Source organism: Gadus chalcogrammus, chromosome 4 (assembly GCF_026213295.1).
Source record: "Gadus chalcogrammus isolate NIFS_2021 chromosome 4, NIFS_Gcha_1.0, whole genome shotgun sequence".
Lineage (NCBI taxonomy): Eukaryota > Metazoa > Chordata > Actinopteri > Gadiformes > Gadidae > Gadus > Gadus chalcogrammus.
Genome location: NC_079415.1, coordinates 26272591 through 26296042, shown reverse-complemented (window position 1 = coordinate 26296042; position 23452 = coordinate 26272591). Strand labels below are relative to the sequence as shown.

The window sequence follows — 23452 nt, the reverse complement described above, 5'->3', positions numbered from 1 at the left end:
TTGCAACATAATTATCTTTGAAAAATGTTTAAGTATTTGTTAAGCTCTTTCATGTCTTCATATGTTTTAAATCCTTCATTTATAGTATTTGTAGTGAGGACTGGCGATTCACAATATGGCAAAAAAAATAAAAAACACAAACTGAAGACAAACACAGAGAGTGAAAACCAAAGTTAATATTGAAGGACTGTAGTGGCCGTCACCACTGCTGTTTTTCCCCGACACTGTATAAATATATACATAGGCAATAGTTTTTATTATTTTTATTTGTGATTATAGAAGTGGAGTGCAATTTGTACAAGTCACTAGTTGTGCTATAAATACTATAGAACACTGTGGGTTACGAGGGAGGGGCAGGAATTGAGGGGGGGGGGCTATCCTTCAAAAAGTTAGCACCACAAATAACTGTAGGCCTTAGTACTGTACAATTGTCTAAATCTATTTGTTTGTTCATTATTTCTCCTGCCGTTTGCATAATGCATCTCATTCACAAAACCCTCCGCAAATCCTTCAGATCACCTTCCGAAACCCCACGTTCAACCCCCTCTACCCCGCTACCCCCCCCCCCCCCCCCCCCCTCCATTAATCCACAAGTCCACAATGAACTTTGGGGTCTTTTATGTCTTTCATCAAGGGGAATCACGTATCATGAATGTTCTTCTTCATTTTTTTTTTGACGGAGAACGCTTCCCGGAAGCATCAGGCACGTGCATGTTGACGGCGTACGCAAAAAACAGGGCCGCGCATTTTAAAAACCGAGCGAGTGACATCGGGTGAATCCGACATGATGTCCTGCCCCGGGGACAGGATTTTGGGGGGGCTGTGAGGGTTGCGGTCGTGGGCAGGGGTATCACGGATGGGGGGGGGGTTCTCTCGATGTTTACATGCCGTCCTCCATCATGGCGTCCTCGCGGTCCGACTTAGTTTCCGTCTTGCCGTCAAGTGAGCTGTCGTCCATGGAGTGCTCGCCGTTCTCCTCCTCGTCCCTCAGCGTGTCCCGATCCGTGTCCATGCTCTTCCTCTCCTCCTCTTCCTCCTCCTCCTCGCCAAACTCCACCTCCCTCCGGCCGATCATCTTCATCCGCTCATACGTTCCGTCCACATCCTTGCGTCCGTCTCTGATCACTACTCCTCCGCCTCCTAATCCTAATCCTCCACCACCTCCTCCTCCACCTCCTCCCCCTCCTCCGTTCAGGCCCTCGTGCCTCAGCATGGCCTGGCGCTCCCCCAGGTCAGGGTACCCCTGTGCGGTCATCCCCTGCGGGGTCATGCCCTGCGGGGTCAGGCCCTGCGGGGTCAGGCCCTGCGGGGTCAGCCCCTGGAGGTAGGCCCGGTTCATCAGCATCTCAGTCGGCTCCAGGTGACCCTTGTCGCGGGCCTCCCTCTCGGCCGCCTCCCGCTCCTCCGCCTCCCGCTTACAGTAGGAGTAGCGGTGGTTCATGTGCTGCGAGTACGAGCCCGAGTGGGAGAAGCGCTTGCCGCACTTGTCGCACTGGTAGGGCTTCTCCCCCGAGTGCAGGCGCGAGTGCTCGATGAGATGGTGCTTGTGTTTGAAGGCTTTCTTGCAGATCTGACACTGGTGTGGTCGCTTGCCTGCAGGAGGGACGGAAGAGACACAAAAAGGAGAGAGAGATGAGAGGTGTGTCGTTTGCAGCAAGGGGATCATATTTTGGTTAACATGGTTCAGGCAAAAACAGAAAAAGAGGTATAAGGTTAGGGGGAAAAGTCGGATGGGTGGGATGCAACACAAAAAGAGGAGCCTTTCAGCGGTGATGGAAGGCTTGCTCGGACTTGAGACTTAAGTTTATTTGTTTATTGAAATTGCGACGAGAGGGGAGTGGTGGAAGAGTGTCCCCGCATTTATTGGGTGTATATTATGGAAATTCCTTCCCCGGGTTTAAGACGGGAGGAAACAGAGGCACTGGGCCTCGGGTTCTACACTGGTGAAATGCAACACAAATGAACTGGTGCAACAGCAAACAAACAAGAATGAAATTAATCAAACACAGTCCATGGTGAAACGGAGGGGGCGGGCGCGGGGGGCGGGGGGGGAGCGTGCGGCTCCTTGCTTATCTTTGAAAAGTATTCAAGTTCATGGTGGCTGACTATTTTTTCAATTATTATTATGATTATTAGTATTATTTTTGACTGTTTTGGTGTGTACCCCCATCAGACGCCTTGGAGGACAAAGGGGCAGACTTGGAAGTGTGGAGAAATTTTTACTTTCGACTGTGATATTGCTATTCCATTAATGCCTCTGGCTGGTAAAAACGACTGAGAATGTGGTAATAACACTACTTTAAAACAGTACATTTTATTAAGCTGTCATATTGACCAATAGCGTGGTGCAGAGGGAGCCCTCCACACAAGACTGGGTAAATTAAAAGGAAAAATATTTCAAAAGGTCAATCGAACAAATCTCTCTCCATCCGGTACAAAGTAACTCTCAGTACACAGATATTGAAGATATTCACATTTTGTCATTGTTATCATGAGGGCTGGGATGTTTTAAAAATGATGCCTATAACCTCCATACCCTCAAAGCAGTGCACCTTGGTCTATTTACCACGATACTACTATATACTACAACCAGCCGTGATGCCGCAGATTACACGCTGTGTAGATGTTATAAATACAAATATAAAATAGAGATGCATACAATATAAATCAATATGATGCAATCTGTTTAAAAAATAATCTCTGGCTAATCTGGGTACGATCCGAGTAATGAAAGCGCCTCGAGCTAGTCGGTGTACAGACGCTTCAGAGATGTTATGCCACTGATGAGATCTATGGCCAATAATGGGCCGCGATAAAGACATTATGGCCTTTTTACTGGCCGCGCACGTCTAGGTGAATTGATGCGAGCCTTTTCAGATAATAAAGCGCTTTACGCTGCGCAACGAGATTGAGTACTGACACAGGGCTGCGTTCGCCGCCGTACGCCTGGCGTGAATTATCCGTTTACGGTAAGGAATGTCTGCGTTCTTTTTGCATACATTAAGGAAATACTGGAAAAGTCACAGTTGATTCACAAATGATTTAGAAGTGGATAAATCTTTTGTGGGGGGGGGTTGTAATTTAAAAAAAGACATTCACATCCCTGTCGAGAAAGCGACATGTTAGGTAATCGGGGGAACATACAGCTTAATCGCAACACAGAAGAGGCGGAAACACAGGAGGGAGGGATAGGTTAACAAAATCAAAGGGATATTATTCAAATACAGGGGAGGGATTAGAAACAACAAGCAAGAATAAAAAAAGGGATAAATGAAAAAGCAATACCAAAGGAATACATTTGGGGAGAAAGGGGGAGACGGAAGGGGGGTTGTAAAGTAATGGGCTAGAACAGTATATACCTGTGTGTTCATATTTGTGTCTTAGAAGGGAACTGCTCTTCTGGAATGTTTTGTCGCACAAGTCACACGCGTACATACCACTTTCAGTCTTCTTCATCTTCTTCCGTGACAGACAGGAGTCAGGGTCTGTCATGTCCTCAAGGCCGGACAAGTAATCGGGCGGTCCGTCGAGCATGTCCCCCTGCGCACACGGAAACAAAAACACAAAGGAAGAAGGAAAGAAAAAGAAAAGGGGAGAGGATTGTTAACACTTGTATCGTCTGTGTTAGGTCTCTGTGAATTTTTATACATGTACATGTGGCTTTGTCTGTGTGACATTTAAAAAGGATGTTGGGTTAAATAAGTGAGCCAAAAACGTTTCTTTACAAATACGAATGTAGTTACGTCTGTATAAATAAAACTTGAGACAGACTGTGTGTTTAAAAGTGGATAAAGGTCACTTTTACAGTTTTGTACAATTATCATCTCGACATGTTCCTAAATGACGTGGCTCATGAAGACTAGGTCCTCGAACGAGACACGACCAAGCGAACCCACTATCAGTTCTAAAACACGTAATGGCCTTCAATTAGATCTAGTTTGGGTTCTCCTCTTCCATCCGGTAATTGAAGAGAATGGGTGATTAATGGCACATTCATAACCTTGATTTGATAATGATAATTTAACAATGAGAACATCAGGGGCTTCAGAACAAGAGAAGGCACCGTGACCGCTTCATGAAATTACAGACGTAGAATAGAGATAACAATCAAGAGTGCACACCTAATGGCCATTATAGAGAGCCACCCCAGATTAGGATAATGAGGGCGGCCTGAGCAGGGCCCTGCGGTGATTCTGAAGAGGGCACTGCACTGTGTTTTAAGAATGGACCACTATCTCTTGGAAATCAGTTCAAACTAAATGCCCATAGCTGTATTCTTTGAACACCTAATTTAATAACTTAGAATCTGAAACATTCTGAGTACATATATATATATATGTGTATATATATATATTAATCTATGCATTCTTTTTTTATCGAAATGGTGTTCAACAGCCTTCAGCGTGCGGCGGTAATGAACATTGAGACATTGTGCATTATTAATCTGTGTGTGGAAGCTCATTTTAGCGGCGCTCCTTTAAAGTTGAGAACCGAGACTGCTCCTGGGCTCACCTTTGTCATTTTTACAATGGCCATTCCGCCATATTTAATAACCAAATATCACGGGCTCAGACACGTGCGCTTGAAACAACGCCCCGAATAATGACTCCTCTAATAGACTAATAGTCGGGAAGCAATCATGTATTCCATGCTCTGCGGAAGCCAGCACAATTCACAGTGGAGTCTGGCACCAACTACATCTGCACATCATAACCTCTGAAATACCCAATTTACACCCTGACGTCGCTAATGATGCCTCACTTTGCGGGCACACTCCCTCCGAGCGCGTGGCGCAGCTGTTTACCTCCATGCCTTTCGCTGGCTGAGTGCACCTCAGGTAGGTGCGTGAGTATTTCCCTTTTATTTTTTTTTACATTCTCCACACACGGCACAAAGTTTTTAATTAGAGTCACAATGAGTTCAAAACGCATTCAGACTCTGCCCCCCCCAGGCTTCTTTTTCTAATTTCCTCTCTAACCACAGGTGGATCATTTACCTGGAAACCTGGTTTTCGCTGGTATTTCCTCCTCTGCTGCATCTCTGCGAACGTCGTTGCCCCCGTTGTGTAAGTGTAGGCCATGTGCGGTAAGAATCCCATTTGTTCCATGCCCGGGTAATGCCGGAGACCTGGTATGCCTGCCTGCATGGGGGGCATGAACGTGGCCTGAGGGAAAGTGCTCTGGGGTGGCAGCGATGTGTACATGGGCTTTGCGGCGAAGGGGTTCATGCCGAAAATGGGGCTAGTGCTCTTTTCCAGACTGACGTTGTTGTTGGTGGAGCCCGAGAAGTCCTTCTTCAGATAAGCCAGGTTCAAGGGCTCCTGGAAGTGCTGCGGAGGAGATGGGAGGCTGTTGTGGTCCATGGTGATGCTGTTCACTTTGGGTCTGCTCCGGGCCGTCAGTGCATGCTTAGGCTCCTTCATCAGCCTGGGCAGGGACAGATCCAACGGCTCGGCCTGCAGATCCTCTGAAGTCAGGCTGTTTGGAGTGTAGGAGCTGCTGTGAGAGTTTTTGGAGGAGGCCGAGGACAGGTTCAGTGGGGAGGGAGTGTTGCTGCGAGAGTGGCCCCGTTTCTCCCCCATGGGTTTGGCACTGTTGATGAACTGGTGGCCATTTCTCAAGTGTCTAAGTGCGTTGTCACAGTTGTTGTTGTTGTTGTGATGCTCCCCGTACGAGGGGGACGTGATGCGGTCGTCCGGTTTAACCAGCGACAGCGGTGACCTGGCTACCATGGAGTCCTTTGGCATTGTCTGGTGGTTGTTTACTCCCACCTGCATGTCCGAGTTGTTTCGGTGTTCTAGCGGCGCGGCCCTCGTGCTGCCATACTGATACATTTTACGCTGGTCGAACCACTCCTTGACAAATTCCAGAGGGAGCCCGACCGCGATGGATATCTTGAGCAGCTCTTCGGAGTTTGGCTCCATGTTCATGGCAAAGTACGCCTTCAGCACAGACATGTGGTCCTTGTACGGGTTGATGGGACCGTTCAGGGCCTTCTCGGACAACATGGACGACAGTAGGTGGCCGTTCTTCTCCATGAACATCACGGGCTTGGTGATCATCAGGTTCTCGCTAGGTTGCAGGACCGCCTTGATTTCCTCGTTCATTTTACAAAGATAACGTTCGTGTTGATGTAACGGTATCGGACCGGGGAAGGTTTCTTTGCAGTATTGGCAAGTGAAGGGTGTAAACATATTATTTTCCTGCATTTTCTCCTCCATGCCGCCTTCAAGCATCTGGTTGGACTTCTCTCGCTTGATATTACTGATCTGTCTCTTTGAGTCTGTGGTCAAGCTCTGGAGGCAAGCTTTGGCTTCGTTCACTTTCTCTAATGTGTAGTCGATGATGCTTTTGGTGGCTCCGTTGTGGTTGACCACCGGCAGACCCACCGGGGGGCACCCGGGTGACAGCAGGCCCTGTTTCTGCTCCTCGATCTGCGAGCCCAACTCCTTCATGTAGGCCTTCAGCTTAGACAGCTCCTCGGGCTTGCAGTCCATCTTCTGCCGGCACACAGTGTTGTCCACGATCTGCAGGACCCTCTGCACCTCGTTCAGGTTATTCCCCAGGGAACCCGGGTAGCCCAGGAGCTGCGACTCCAGTCCGCCCATGCCCAGGTGCTGCAGGGGGCTCTGAGCCGTCGAGTTGTGATGCATCCCAACCGGGCTGTTACCCCCTCCCATGCCCCCTCCGTTCATAAAGGAGCCCGGACCGCCGAAGCCGTGGGCGGCCATCATCAGCTTGTAGTCGTTGAAGTCGATCGGCTCCGTCTTGATGCTCAGGTGGTTGTTGTGGTCCTGGAGGCTCAGGGGCTTGCAGTTCTCCAGCTTCTGCCGGAGTTGGGTGATGGCAGTGTTGGTGGGTGAGGAGGAGGTGGAGGTCGGGGAAGAGCCTGTTTTCATGTTGTTGCGCATCCTGCCGTTGACCGCTATCAGACCGATGCACTTCTTGCTGCTGATGTGGGAGCTGTAGGAGCCGGAGTGAGAGAACCTCTTCTTGCAGTTGGGGCATTCATAGGGTTTTTCGCCTGAATTGGGGAAGAGGAAAGAAGTCAGATGGCATGCAATAAACACACTGTTTAAGACCTTGAGACCTTGAGAAAAAATTATAATACAATAATAACATAAATATAGAAAAACATAATTAAATCTGCCTCTCTCTCCATATTTGTTGTTCAGCATGATTATTCCTATTCTTATAATGAGAATAGCATGTTTGGATCTAAAAGGGAAGGAACTTTACCCTTTATAATTGCCATTCAAACATTATATCTATGCTTTGATATACATGTTTCAATATAGAATAGCAGATGTCCTTTTTTCACTCTGTGTGTCAGTATATAATATCAATATATATATTAATGTATTATACGTCACTGCAATAACATCAGAAATATAACCCCATGCTCACGGCAATTAAAGTCAGTGCTAATATAATAAACCTAATTATCCATTATCGGGAGCACGGGTGAGAAATAAAGCCACATCTTTTTTTCCTTGTAGATGCTGTGAAGTTCATGGTGCTCTTAAATCAAGGCTATGAATATTCATAACACCCCTCCACCCCCCCTCCCTTCCCCAATCCCTGCCCCACCCACCGCTATGAATCCGGAGGTGTTCCTTCAGATGGTGTTTGTACTTGAAGGCCTTGCCACACTCTGTGCATTTGAACTTGCGGTTGCCAGCCCCTTGGTTGAGCAGTTGGTGCTGAAAGGGACAAGGAAAAAAATAAAGATTCACATTAAGACATGTACCACAACGCCACAGGGGTAAAGAATTTGGTAAATAATCACAATCGCTCGGTGTCACAACACAAGACAAGCCAAATGGCGGCCGGCGTCAAAGAAGAGGCATCTTGGCTTCCTCCTCGGCGGACCTCCGTACCTCCCGTCGGTTGACGGCGGGAGTGGCAGTGATATCAGAGAGAATCACATACCTTTTAATTTCCTGGCGTCTCCACCGGAGAATGCCTGCCTTTAGAATTTGGCAGCGCAAGAAAATTGAATACATGAAAAGCGTGTGTTGCGCGGTTGTGCTTCTGTGTTTTCTTTTCCACAGTGTTTCTCCTTCATTAGAACAAGCAATCTGATCAAAAAGCATTTTCTCCATTCATTTGGTGTCTAATCATCCCAGAGATATGCATAACCAGGCGTGGGCTCTCCCTGCCTCTGCGGCTGCATACCTGGACCAGCTAGGCGGAATTATTTAGCGTTCCTCGAATGTCTTAATTGGGATTTTTGGGATTGAGCCCACGAATATCTCTTTAAGAAATGTATTAGGATACCGAAAAGAGGACACACGTGCCAGTGCATCAATTCCCTTCTTCAGAAGGTACACATCAGTGACAGTTAATCACGACTGCTCATCAAACAAAGGGCTTTCGGCTTGTACAAAAGTACAAAAACAAATGACCGCAACTGCGGTAATTCACAGTTTATGTGCATTTGGAGATTAGGCCAAGGAGAAACATTGAATAGTTTGTTTGCAGGTCAAATAATTAAACGATTGTGACCAAAATAACAGGACGTGTGTTATGGGATGGTGTTTAGACACACATCCCCGGTAATGAAATAGCGGGGTGTGTTGCTGCCTCTCCCCACATTCCTGGGGAGACAGATGGCAGCAAGCAGGGCACTGGCAAAGAATTGTTCAGACGGACCCCCCCCTAACCAACAGAGATCAAGCAAGAGGAGCCCCCCATACAACCCCTCCCCCCCCATGCCACAGGAAAAAGAAAAGCAGGTCCAAAGAGGGACTACACTGCTCCGATATAGCCGAGTCCCATAAACAAACACTAACAGCTGCTGACGCCCCCACCAACACCACCTCAACACCCCCCTTTCCTAAACCCCTTTTCACCCACACACACCCTCCAGACAACTCTGACCCCCAACCCCCCAAAACCCAATCCGACCCAAGCACCCATCCATCCAGCACCCCCCATCCCGTCCCCTAAGACCCCCCCTAAAGTACAGATCGCTGTCTGGCCTAAAACACCAACGACAGGTCTGGGGGTACCAACTCTGGTGTTCATGTGCTTACCCAGTCTCCCTTAATACACCTTCCTCGTAGCGCTGCGGTGGCAGCGTGCTACCGCGTGCTACTGCGGGAACGCTAGGCGGGGGAGCGGGGATATTGTAAATGAATATGGATGACCTCTAATGAGTCATATTGGACTTAATGGGAGGAGTAATGGTAAACAGAGGAGACAGAACAGTGGTGCGGCGGCGCGTGGTTAGCCTGCTATGAAGACAACATGATCAGCGTATTCCCCTTTGTGTCGCCGCCTCCAAACACACGCTGTTCATTAGACAGAGGGGTGGAGAGAGAGAGACGTGGCGATACGGCCTAAAGCAAATGTCTTTTAAATAACATGGGGATGTGACAGTTTGACGCTTTCAAAGTTCTGTAGTCTGAGCGGGTGTGTGTATCACCTGATATAAGATAAAGCATTGATGGATATAGAAAGATGGATAGATTTATAGAGAGAGAGAGTGAGAGGGAGAGAGAGAGAGAGAGAGAGAGAGAGAGAGAGAGAGAGAGAGAGAGAGAGAGAGAGAGAGTGAGAGGAGAGAGAGAGGAGAGAGAGAGAGAGAGAGAGAGAGAGAGAGAGAGAGGGAGAGAGGGGGGAGAGTGAGGGGAGAGAGAGAGAGAGAGAGAGAGAGAGAGAGAGAGAGAGAGAGAGAGAGGGTGGAAGAGAGAGAGAGAGGGTAAGAGAGAGAGAGAGGAGAGAGCGGATAAATAGGGATTGGAAAGATAGAGTAAAAGAGAGAGAGGGCGATAGCTGTGTCGATAGAAAGACAGTCCGCCAGAATAGAAAGATAGATGCTCAGCATTTGCATGAATGTGTAGTTTGCTCTAACCCAATTTGTGCAAACAGGCTGTTAGGTGGGCCTGTGTCTGCGGCGCCGCGTCTTTAGACCGGCGAGGGCCCCTCCGCCCGACAGCCGTAATACGAGCACTGGGACCTTGGCTCACCAGGCCGGCCCATCTGCTCACGTTTAGACCCAGCTGGCAGATCAGGTGAGAGTGAGGCCTACTGATGGCAAATACACACACACACACACACACACACACACACACACACACACACACACACACACACACACACACACACAAACACACAAACACACACACACACACACACACACCCACAGCTCTCTCTCTTTCTCTCTCTCTCACTTACTCACTCACTCACACTCTCGCTCTACCTCTCTGTCGATCCCCCTCTCTCTCATTCACCCACAAAATCACTCACTCACTCACTCACTCACTCACACTGTCAATATCTCCCTCTCTTTCTTGCTCTCTCTCTCTCTCTCTCTCTCTCTCTCTCTCTCTCTCTCTCTCTCTCTCTCTCTCTCTCTCTCTCTCTCTTCACCAGGAGTCCCATTAAAAGACCAGGAGGGGAAGAGGGGGAGAGGGGGGGAGGAACCTGATCTCAGCTCTCTCTAGTTCAATGATGTACTCGAAGAATCAATTATCTGGTAGCGTTCTCGTTTTTTTCGGTTTCTAAACGGGACAAAGATAAATCAAGCGATTTGTGATGGAATAGCTTTTCTTCAACCCCCAACTGGGAGTCAATAGGATCTCAGTTGGGAGAATGGTGGGGTGTCTTCCACTAATGCTCAGATACACACACACTAATGTCTAAGGCTGAGGTTGCCAGGTTACACATGCAGGATCCTGCTTTTACATCAAAAAAGAAATCAACATGATTCATGGCGGTATCAAGTGGATATATTTGTATATTGAATGTGTAAGTATGAAATTACATGTGCCACCCCCCCCCCCCCCCTTAATGTTTTATAATAACAAATTCTTAAGGTTATATTTTTGCAAATATTTTCCAAATGTTTCAGTATCCATTTTGATCAGTAAACAACTTCCCCTGTATATTGCAATGCATCAAGTGTAGAGGGGTGGTGTATATACAAAATTAAAAGATCTCCAAATTGGAAAATACCTGGAGGCTGGGAGATATCATATCAACAAGGCCATCAAAAAGCCATTTAGGGCCCCTATCAAAGTTATTACCATTACAGGTTCTACATCTTTAAAATGGCATGAAGTATTAATAATGATTGGCAATCAAAAAGAACCCCCCCCCCCCCCCCCCCCCGGGGAACACAGCCCATAATAGAGGCAAGAGAAGTTGAACAGAGGGCCAAAGTCAGCTCACTCTCGCCATGTTACACTGAGGACGTTTCTGGGCACAGAACCCAGTATTATACATCTGGTCTGGGGAAGCGGGCTCACCTTGCCCCATAACCTTCCAGAATCTCCATTTTGCTTCACCATCCTACGTCGTTCCTCAAAATATTCACATGGATCCGTCAGAATAACATTTTTCGAGTTCTGCCTACAAGATCGTCAACAAATTCAGTGAACCGCGCTGCAATTTTAACAAAAAAGTGGACATGGATTGCGAGGAGAAAAGGAGAAAAGACGCTCACCTGGTCTCGGGCGGGCTTGTGCGTGGCCATGTGGCGCTCCAGCTGTGTGCGGTAGGCGAAGGTGTAGTTGCACAGTGGGCAGGCAAAGTTCTCCTCGTTCTTCTCGTGGCGGTACTTGATGTGCTCCTTGAGGGATGTCAGCCTCTTGTAGCCCCGGTCGCAGTAGGGGCAGGTCAGCAGCTGGGCGAAGGCGTCCGGCGTCCCGGGCGGGAGGTCTGCAGGGGGGGGGGGAGTGAAAGGCAGAAAATCAATAGGGGCTAGTGGGCTAGCATGTCCAGGTCACTATCAAGTAAAGGGCTACACTTTTGCCCCAATGGACTTTAACCATACTTAAGTGACCTTGTGCGATGTTAGCGAGTTTGTTAGTAAGTTTGCTAGGGAGTACTGTGTATTTGCAAAGGTACACATACAGACACATCGACACGTTCTATCATTTCTCCGAAGCATTGCATTGTGGGATTTGCCGCCCTTCGTTTGTAATGCACGTCCCTGGATAGGTTTTTTCTAACCACAATCCTAACATTAAACATAGCATTTAAAAGTTAAACATCCGTAGATAATCTGCCTCCACTGTTACCTCCCTTCACTCACTAGTCATCCTCCATCCATCACTCACTCCATCATTCCCCCTCTGTCTCGCTCCCCCCTGCCCTCCTTGACATGCAGTTCATGCACTGACTTGTACGGGCTCGTAAAGACGCATTCTGTCACATGACTGACACCGTGCCTTAACAGAGACTGGAGTTGGACTCGTCCAGACGGGCAGATATACAGACAGATAATTGCGCACAGTGGCTAACACATGAATCCTCCCCCCGCTTAAACACACATGCCCATGCCAGAACACACACACACACACAAACACACACACACACACACACACACACACACACACACACACACACACACACACCCACACCCACACCCACACACACACACACACACACACACTTTGCCATACTTTCCTAATTGCTTTTAGCTGCCCCCTTTTTTCACGACCATTTCTACTGACATCATTTTTGTGGCTTTGTTCCAACATTGCCCCAAACCTCCCCCTCCCCCACTGGACACCCCTCCTATTACGTACATACACACACACACACACACACACACACACACACACACACACACACACACACACACACACACACACACACACACACACACCAGACATCCTCAGAGGTGCCCTATCTGGTTTCAGACTCCTGCCCAGCTGTTGCTCCTGTCTATGTAGGTAGACACCCAGATCTCCAGTGGAAAGCGTGAGGACGGCAGCTGCTGGCTCGTGTCAAGACACCACTGCTGATTCTGCCATTGCCCCCCTTCCCCCCTCCCCACCTATCCCCCTGCCCTGTTAGTTTTATTTTCTTTGACCTTAGCGCGTGAGAAAGTCAAAGCCAAGATCTCAGTGATTTCCCCAACGTGGACATCTGAGAGGTCACACGCTAAACCTAAGTGAGAGCTGCACTTGACCCAAGGATTGGTTGGATTTAAATGGGGAGATCGGGGGGGGGGGGCGGGGTGCTGGGGGTAGGAGGAGGTAGTAAGAGGGGTAGGGGGATGATGGTGCACAAACCTTCCACAAATGCACCCTCTGGATCCCTTACGGTCCAGCCTTGTCCCAGCGATGTTTCATCAAACAAAACGTCAAAAGGTTCTGCTTAGATTTAGGATTTGTAAAATTTCCTCCATAAATCTCCCGGATCACTTATCAAGCCAGTAAAATAACCCAAAGCACAGAGGCTGATACCTGATCCCACCTCAATACCCAGGGGAAGGGGAAGGAGGGCAACGGAAGAATCACACAGGATAAATTTTATAGACTGGGTAGCCTAGCCCATTCTGCCGGCAATCTCAGCTTGGGTGCGGAGAGCAATACATTTCTTTTTGCTTCCGATACGTTTTTGCGGGAGGAAATCACGATGCTGGCTTTTCCCCGTTGGCGCGCTATTGGCTGGTTTAACACAATGACAACAGGGAAACGACGGCAAGCAGCCAATCGCGTACAGTTAGGCTGAGAATTAGCCTCTTGTGCTGAAAAAAATGACAGCAGCTTGCCCAGACCAACGTGCAATCTACGATAGAACTTGGTCTGGCAACAGCCAGACTATAATTCTTATGCACTCTACACAAATCACACCAGCTTAGGATCACGGTGTTGTTACAAAGACAACACCGATCCAAACTCCTTCATTTTTCATCCCCGCTATCGTTAATACCACCCACATACACAAATTGCATGGTGTACACATGATCTTTTTTGGTTCTTGCGGTTTTTTTACGTCTAAATACGATTTTTATGAATTGGCTGATCCTCCCTGACCGTCGATGCGATCTTAAAAGGACAAGCATACCGTTCTCCTCGGGGCCGTTGGCCTCTGGCGTGCCCAGGCGGGACAGCTCCTCAGGGGCCTCCGGGTAGATGATGGCGGTGTCCCCGCGCTGGAGGTACTCGGCGATGCTGACCACGTGGCTCTCGCTGTCGCTGGCCATCTTCCTCTTGGAGAAGTACTCCTCGAACTCCGAGGTGCAGTCCACACTCTTGGCTGGAGGAGGGGATGGCGGAAGAGGAGGAGGAAGAGGAAGGTGGTGGTGGAGGAGGAGAATGGTAGTGGTGGTGGTAGTGGTGGGGGTAGGGGTTTGGGGTGGAGGAGGAGGAGGAGGAGGTGGAGGAAGTGGTAGGGGTTGGGGTTGAGGTAGAGGAGAGGGAGGTGGTGGAGTTGGAGGAGGAAGGGTGTTGTGGAGGGGGGAGGGGGTGGTGTTGGATGAGCAAGGTGGTGGAGGTGGTAGGGGGGAGGAGGAAAGGGAGGGGTAAGAGAAAGATTCAGTGGACAGTGTTTGCAACGGAAAGGGGGAGGCAGGGGAGAGAAAATGAGAGTGAAATGTAGGAATTACGGAGAAGGATGAAGGCAGAGAAGGGGAGGAAAGAGGGCAGAAAGCATAGGAATTAGACAACCAGAGAAACATCTTTACAGAAAGACACACAAAAGGTGTTTTCATTGTCAGGCTTCACTCTTTGCTTTACCTTAGTCTAGAAATGCCTTCATTGTATGTACAGCTTAAGGCTTTATACAATACTGCTGTCTATTAAACAGTTCTGTGAAGAAATACATTTAAATGACCCAATTAACTTGATATGGTGTGAAATTTATGATGGGGATCAAGATGGCGCCTGCCTTTTGTCAATTTATATTAAAGATAAAACAAACAAGTGTATAAACAAGGACACACACACACACACACACACACACACACACACACACACACACACACACACACACACACACACACACACACACACACACACACACACACACACAGGAACAAGCCAGGCTTAATCAGCAGCCGAGCAGTCAGGGCTCTTTGTATTGACTTTCACATATAAGGTCAATCAAGAGACTTCAGCTTTTGTTGATTCTGTGTTGTACAGATTACCCGGGCCAAACCACAACACACAGCACAACACACCACGCACACGCACAAAAAAAAAGAAAAAAATAGCAAGAGAGGAGAAGGAAAAGAAAAAAGAAAAACGGAGAAGGCTAAAACCCATAGCGGCTCAGGATGCGTCTTAAGCTAGCCAAACTGCTGAGGCCACACAATGTGTTTTCTCTATTTATTTTACAGTCCCTTCTCTTCGACGGGTGGGAGGGATGGAGAGGGCTGGGGGGGGGGTGGGGGGTGGAAGAGAGAGAGAGGGGGGGGGGGCTCTCTAAGCTGCAAGGAGGAGATAGCGTGCTGCAGAAACAAACCGGGGCGAACCCAAATCAGCAAGCTTCATTAGTCAAGGGGGATGGTGGAGGTGGGGGGTGGGGGGGGATGGACTTTCAAAGCTACCCACACACACAGTTTTCTCATCCTGCATAGGTTCCGGGGGGGGAGAGAGAGAGAGAGAGAGAGAGAGAGAGAGAGAGAGAGAGAGAGAGAGAGAGAGAGAGAACTATTATACTATGGAAGCAGTGGCGGCGTCAGAGCCAAAACAAGCTCCGCTCCATCAAACTCTGGCGTGCGCGCAGTTTGCTACTTTTAATTAGGGGCCTTTTAGACGGCGAGCCAAGGTGATGCTTAAACACTGATTTGTTTGGCCTCGTGATGGCTTTGGCGTCCAATTTGTGAAAGGTCAAGGTAGTGGATATTTGGTTGTCAAAAAATGGCAGGGAAATGTCATTGGTGCCAATGCTGGAATCCTTTTTGATCGCCGTGATAGCGTAGTTTACGGGCCTCTCATTAGAAGGACTCGTTCTGGAGGTTTTTTCGACATCTCAACGCCATGATGTGACGGTGTTTACAACATCAGTCATGGAGTGGTGGAGTTATGAAGGGAAGACGCAACTGTCACTTGCCGAACATAAGGGTTTGACGGTTTATGTTAATGCTAAACGATACACTCGTACAGATTGAGTTTCCAAAAATCTGTATTCAGACAAATCTATCGTACTTTTCCCAAACCAACACTTTTGTCTTCTTTCCTAGCAGGATAAAAGTGCCTCTTTATATGCGAGTGTTGAATGTGATTTCAACACTTCAACTATTTGTTAAGGTGTTGCGACTTGGCCGTATTGGCATATTGAAATTGTGCCGGTGGTGTCAGGCCTTGAATGTGCTGGAAACTGTGTACGTGTCTAAATAAAATCACAGGTTAAGTGTTTCTGTGCTGTGCAGGTTTTTCCCGCCAAAGAAAGTTCCGGAAGAAAAGAACACATGGGCAGCAGCAGCGGGAACACAATCTTGCTTGTTCGCTCTCTGGGCGATGAGGGCGAGCGAATCACTTCGTACCCGTGTTGTGGTTACACGTCGCCACGTAATCACAGACACCTGTGCACCTCCCCGAAATGACTTCATATTTAATGCATTTGCGAGTACAGAGACACAAACACACACACACACACACACACACACACACAAAGAAAGACACAGTGTGCGGTAACAAGAAGAAAGAGTGTATCGCAACAGGGATGTTGTGAACTAATAAAACCCAGTTTAGAGAAGACATTTGAAGCATTCGAGTCTCGAGCGTACACATGTACTCACCTAGACCGTTTCCAACTGAGTGCAGAGTGGCATCGGGCCCCAGTGTATCAAAATCATCTTTCATCTCATCTGTACAAAGAGAGAGAGAGAGAGAGAGAGAGAGAGAGAGAGAGAGAGAGAGAGAGAGAGAGAGAGAGAGAGAGAGAGAGAGGTTTAGTCCGGGCGCTGGAGTTGTTTGAATAATAAACAAAAAAAACAACAAGGACAAGCCTTTTGGAACGAGTCTTCGCCGCGAGAGGCATTCAGGCGAACCGCTGTGCATAAGGCGCGCGCTGCGCCGTCTTTGTCTCTCGCCGCCCGCTAATGAATGCTATCGTCTCCGCCAGACAGCCATTTATTTACCTTTCAACGTGACAACACGTGGTAGGTAGGGGAAGGTGGTGGAGGGGAGTAGGCGGTGGGGAGCGGGAATGTGTGTCTGTGTGGGTGGGGATGATTTGGGTAGGGGGTGGTTGTGGTGGTTGGTGGATGGTGGCCAACAGGGAATAGCAAAACTCGGGACGCCGTGGTTCCACTAACAAGATCCGAAGTGAATATAAGATGAAGCACCTAGTGTCCAACCCTTCCCAAGAGCCACCCGGGGGCCGACATGGTGCCCGGTTTAATCGAGCTACAAGCCTTCTCTACATACACACGCCGTGTGGCCTAGGGTTATGAACAAGCACTCAACAGCAGGGTCCTTGGTGTTAACGTTTCTGATGCTAGCATAACGAATACAGAACGTCTCGGGCATTGTCCGGATCCTTCCTAGTTTAAAAAATACAAAAGCAAAGACATGAGACATTTTATCCACACAGGGAATGTAAATCCAAAGCTAGGAGAGGCATTGATGAGTCGGGTGGTCTTTTAAATTCAAATTTTTTACTAGTTTAGGCCAGGTTGGATCTGTATTATTGTTCATTTGTTCATTTGAATAACCATAGTTTCGAGGATGCAGAAACATACGTTTTGAAATTAATAGTTTCCAAACACCCCAGACACTTGCTAACACTTTACTTTCTATGCTCCTTGCCGTGTGTCGCCTGTGAACCCCACGCGTTGAGGATGAACCTCTACTTCCTCTCCTTTTTAAAACCAACAGTTTACACAGAGGACTGTCCATTCCTCTTACTGCCAATCAAGGTTATGGGCACGGCGGGGTCCGGGGGATGCCAAGACGGAGGGTCTATGCATCCGATGCTGGCATAGGTGAAGGTTGCTCTAAAGGGGACAGCAGGGACTCGACTGGGCCGGGGAAGCTCGTAAACACACTCTGTAAAAGATGTCCCCCAGAGTGTGTGGGGCGAGACAATCACTTAAGGATCGGCCATAGCTCCTGCCTGCCCCCCGCCCCTCTCCCTGCATAAAACAGAGTCAAATAAATAAATGAATAAAAGATAAAAAATTAAACTGAGCAACGTTTCCGAGAACTCAAAGCGTTGTGGTCTGAAAGAAGTGTGTTGAGTCACACACACAGACACACACAGACACACACACACACAGACACACTCACACACACACACACACACACACACACACACACGGACAGACGGACGGACGGCCGTCCGTCCGTCCGTGTGTGTGTGTGTGTGTGTGTGTGTGTGTGTGTGTGTGTGTGTGTGTGTGTGTCTGTGTGTGTGTGTGAGTGTGTCTGTGTGTGTGTGTGTGTGTGTGTGTGTGACTCAAAATGTTGACTTTTGCTTAAAGGGGACATATTATGAAAACAACACTTTTACCAGTGAGATATGCATTTCTGAAAGTACCAAGCCTATAGTTACCAAACGAGTGTGTCAGTTTCGGCTCCCCCTCCTCAAGGGAAGGGGCCACATTTGAATATTACCTCCCACTTCCCCACTCCCCTCCAATCAGAGCATAGCTACGATTTTTTGGACCGGCGGACGAGCAGCACCGTCGGGGGGAACTCGGCCGCCAAGCTCCCCCCGCCCGAGCTGCCGGACTGCCGCCAAAGCCTCGGTGGCAGTCTTAAGGAGGAGACATGGAGGAGAAAGGCAGTGTACTCCCGGAGCTGAGATGCCGGACTGCCGCCGAGCTACCCCCCGCCGGACTGCTGTCGAAGCTTCGGCGGCAGTCCGGCCACCGTCAAAGCCGTCCGGCCGCCGCCAAAGCTTCGGCAGCAGTCCGGCAGCTCCGGCGGTGTACTCCGGGAGCTGAACTACCGCCGCAGCTGGCAGGTCCAGCGGGGGGAGCTCGGCAACATTCCGGCAGCTCCGGTGCGGGGGGCCCGGCGGCAGTCCGGCAGCTCCGGCGCGGGAGCTCGGCAGCTGTCCGGCAGCCCAGCCCAGGTTAATGAACTTCAGAGAGTCAAATGCCAAAGTTCTTTTCCCCCAATTCTTCTCAACAATGGCCGAGATAACCCCCACTACGAGTCTTTACTTGTTGTGGAGGTACCAGAGACGTCAGACACAGTCTTTATGATTCATAATATCATCCGAGGCGCACATAGCTTTTGGCCGTGATATTAGATATAATATTGAAACCCATAAATAATTATATATAATTATTATTATTATTATTATTATTATTGTTATTATTATATTATATTATATTATATAGATATAAGAGTCTGCATTGGCAACAATCCCTTCTCCTCCATGCTCTGGTTCAGTCTGACAGCTCATTGGTCAACGGGCAGCAGCTCATTTGCATTAAAGTTACAGACACCAGAAACAGCGCATTGTGAACGGATTGAAACAGAGTGGAATAGCGGCAAGACTTTTTCCTAAAAGCTATTTCCAGCAAACAGCTTCAAAAACATGTTTTCTGGAACTCAAATATTATGTTTTCTTGTTGGGAAAACACCATCATATGTATCCTTTAATGGAAATGTTGCTGCGGATTCAGAGGCCGGTGTTTAACTCGGAACAATCCGGTTATCTATTATTACTCAGGAATGGGAATCTTCCCCCCGTATGAGGTAGGCATGGATCCTCCTCTACTTAACATGGACAATCTTTCCAGCGCAACATCTCGATTGAACCCATGTTAGCTCTGGGCTTGGTAGCTGTTTCTATTCTCGTGGACAAGACATTCAATTCTAGGTCAAAGTTGAAGTTCTGGTTAAGGGGAAGAGCTCTGGTGTTAATGACGTTAGCGGGGGAATTCTATGAAGGGAATGTCTGGTGTTTTAACCCTTTCAATGTCAACAGCGAGCATGCAGAGATAAGTGCTCGCACAAGTGTCATCGGTTATTTTAATCGCTCTAAGTCCTGAAGTGGCCAGGGCAATGGAGAGAGATTTTAGGTTTAGTATATTCTAATACTAATTGGTTTTACCATGTGTCCATGTGAACTCAACAGTGTGTGTATATATATTGAAAGCATTTCTTAACATAACGCTCAGTTCAAATTTGGCAGAGTATTTACATGGGTTTTTACTGTCGGTACGTGAAGTACCCAAAAGCAATATGGTATTCTCTCAAACGTTGTTGACGAGTAATTCCTCAGAGTTCCAGCGTTCTAATGTTTTCTTTTAAATGTCCTGCTACATTTTCTTTAGCATTACATTTACACAGGTACGACCCTGCCTTCATCAACAGTAAACCTCGGGAACCAATGGGAGCACTGCGGTTGAACCACCAACGGGAGCCAATGGGAGCGTGGCGTGGGAGATTTATGTGAGCGATGATGTCATGCGTTCCAGCGTAGGGCTTCCTGCTCCGGCGTGGGACGAAGGAATGTCAACGACGACAGCATAACACACAACAAGAGATTGTTGGACTGTCTGGAAAACACTCACTTTGCCTCTGCCTTCCCTTCCTTTCCTGAGTCCTAATGACAGACCAACACTCCCTTCATTGTGTTCACAGTGTTGTGGTACTTAGCGTGAATTGTGTTTTTTCTGTGTTTTGTGGTATTTTATTTTATTTTCGGATTTCTGTGTTTCGGTTGATTTGTATAATAATTTATACGATTACTTTAATCATTCCTTCTGTTGTTTTGTCATGTTGTGTGAAACACAGAATTCATCAACGTCAATAAAAAAAAAATGACAGTGGGTTAAACCTTTTTAAAAAAAAGTTCCCGGAGTTTGCTGAATGTTTCGTGAACTTGAACGTCTTCACAAGAAAGTTTCTTCCTTATGTTTCTAAAATGTCCTGGCATGGCTGTTGATTTGGAGGGGTTGGGAGGGTTGGGAGGGTGTGTGTGTGTGTGTGTGTGTGTGTGTGTGTGTGTGTGTGTGTGTGTGTGTGTGTGTGTGTGTGTGTGTGTGTGTGCGTGCGTGCGTGCGTGCGTGCGTGCGTGCGTGCGTGCGTGCGTGCGTGCGTGCGTGCGTGCGTGCGTGCGTGTGTGTGTGTGTGTGTGTGTATGTGTGTGGGGAGGGGGGGTAGTTCTCACTATCTCACAGTGCAGCTATGTGCTGCTGAGGTATGAATGTAGACTCAGAGGCACCGCAGAGGAGAGGGAGGCAAGGGGATAACATCGGAGGGAGAGAGAGTGAGAGAGAGAGAGAGAGAGAGAGAGAGAGAGAGAGAGAGAGAGAGAGAGAGAGCGGGAGAGAGAGAGAGAGAGAGAGAGAGAGAGAGAGAGAGAGAGAGAGAGAACACAAACAATGTCCGAATGAAGAAGGAAGAGAGAGAGAGAGAAAGAAAGAAAGATGCAGAGAGCAAAACATTTTTTAAGGATGACCAAGAAAGAAACAGGAAGAAAGGGGTGAAGAGAGAGATACAGAAAGAGAGGAAGAACAAAAGAGAGGAGGAGGGGGAGAACGAGGAACACGGCACGCGGAGGTTCGGGAGCGACTCGGCGGCGCGCTAATGAACTCAACCTGCTCTGCAAAATCCAGCCGACACTTCATCACAGGGGAAGCATATTATCAGTGAATTGCAACATCGCTGAATTACAGACATTATGGCACCGCAGGTCTTTATCAAATAAACAATTACCGTATGTAACGACAGCTTGTTTATCCTTTATCTTGATTTATTTACCCACCCCCTCCCATCGCCGAAAAAAATCCACTTCTTTAATTCTTTTTACAGCTCAACAAGAAATGTTATTTAGGTGAATAAATGTTGATATCCGCTATTTTATTCCTCTCTCTCTCTCACTCTCACTCTGTTTCTTCCCCCCCCCCTTAAATAAATGAGCGATTTTCCTCCGGTATTAAAATAAAAAAAACGGTGAGCGCTGAACGCCGTCCCCGTCTTTTTTTTTTCTTCTTTCTCTGCTGCCGTGCACAGCGAGTTCATTAGAAGGAATGAATAGCCGCGGCCCGGGTGCTCATTTAAACACGGCTGTCGTACATGACTTCTCCCCGTACTCTGTTCCTGTCACGCGGGCCTACCGAGAATCATCGGCTCTTATTACACATGTAAATGGCTATCATAAAAATAAAAATTTCATTTAAGATTGTTAATGACTTTCCGCAACCAGTCTGGCTTTCTTTTAATGATTATGTCCCTGCCCCCCCCCTAATTAAAAGTATTTATCTTGCGAGCATCCATGACTGGGAGTGGGGTTGGGTGGGTGGGTTGGTGGGGGGTATAGGGTGGGCATCAGTGCCTATCCGACCGTACGGAGAGAGCGACAGAAGCGAGGTTGAGACTCATCGTTGTCAACGGTAACGTCCTCGCCGGCCCAGGATGGAGCAAGGGGTTGGGGTTGGGGTTGGGGTCGAGGTATGTGTGTGTGTGTGCACGTGCGCGTGCGCATGCGTGTGCGTCATTCTCTCTGTCAACTATTTATTCTCCATCGGTTTATGAGGAGCCTGCTGACGTCGAGGTCTTTCATTTCTGAACACGGAAGTCCGCTGACATGCGCTACTAAAACGACGATCACACTACAAACGAGATTGGTTCAGACATGTTTTTCCTGTGTTTCAAAGACGTGAAAATGACCCATCCCTCAAGCGGGGTAGAAGTGTGAATAATAATATTACAGGTAATACCAATAATAATACATTTGACCGCCCGGTCCAGTGACTGCGAGATGCTCCCCACCCCAAAACCCCGGCGAGACGATGACGTCATGCAGATTTTTGAATGTGACCTCTGACCTGTGCCATCCACGGAGGCGCTCAGCATGTCGCTGTCCTGCCAGATGTGCTCAACGCCGCTGTCCCTCATCTCGTCTTCGTCGTCCTCCTCTTCCTCCTTTGTGTGCGAGCCGCTGCTCTCGGCCTCCGGCGAGGCGTCAGGGTGGGTGAGGCTGGCCGGGCTGCCCGTGCCGTTGAGCAAGGCATCCTCCTCCACCTCCACAGCCAGCTTGTCCTCCTCCTCCGTCTCGGAGCCTGTCTCCACCATGTTCTCGAAGTTCAGCGCTGAAGGGAGATAACAAAAAGAGAAGAAGGATGCAAATTGTGGTTAGAACCGGAACGATCAGGATTCAGTTTGAGCGTTTGTTGCTGTTTGCCTTCTGTGTTCGACATGTAGCTGTATCAGAAGTAAATGAGTCCTCTTCTACCAAGCAAACGCCTGCTTCCCCAAAATCCAGAACAGCAGCACACGTCAGAATGAAAGTCTCTCATGCCGGCCAGTTAAAATAAACATGAAGTTGATCAAAGTTCAGAGCCATGGGTCAATTATTTAAACTAAACTTAAAGACGACGCAGAAGTGAGGCAGTGGATTAGAATTTTGTCATCTTTTTTTCGGAAACATAGTCCTAGATTAAAAGGTCAGTCCGAGCCTCTGCCCGCCATCAATGGCGGCGGCGGCGGCTGTGGCTGGCCGTTTTTCGTTTTGGCGGTTCCACCCCAATTAGAGCATCCGAGGCTCACATCCGCGCCTCGCTCACCCCAGCGGTGGGGCAGCTGTCTACGAGATGTGAGCCAGAATAGACTAAACGGACTAATGGAGTCGTTTCTCCCCGTCCCGGCCCCTCACATGCTGCCGACGCCTTTTCATGAAGGCTTTGTAGGGGTGCAGGAGAATGGCCTGCGCGTTTAAGATACTTCGCATAGCGGATATAATGTTACAAATGTCACGACGCACAGGCCGGCGGATTAACCTACTGTACTGGGGGGCGGGGGTTG

General features: G+C 48.3%; 1 protein-coding gene across 1 annotated transcript; it reads right to left on the bottom strand.

Annotated features, from left to right (window-relative positions):
• Positions 1-880: 880 nt before the first annotated feature.
• On the bottom strand, positions 881-22783 carry zeb2b (zinc finger E-box binding homeobox 2b; the record flags this gene model as incomplete). The annotated part of the gene is made up of 8 exons (XM_056588373.1): positions 881-1593; positions 3360-3540; positions 4997-7023; positions 7594-7702; positions 11452-11666; positions 13806-13997; positions 16483-16551; positions 22477-22783. Coding segments are annotated over 8 exons (3813 nt in total), but the record flags the coding sequence as incomplete, so codon positions are not given.
• Between the last annotated feature and the right edge of the window lie 669 nt (positions 22784-23452).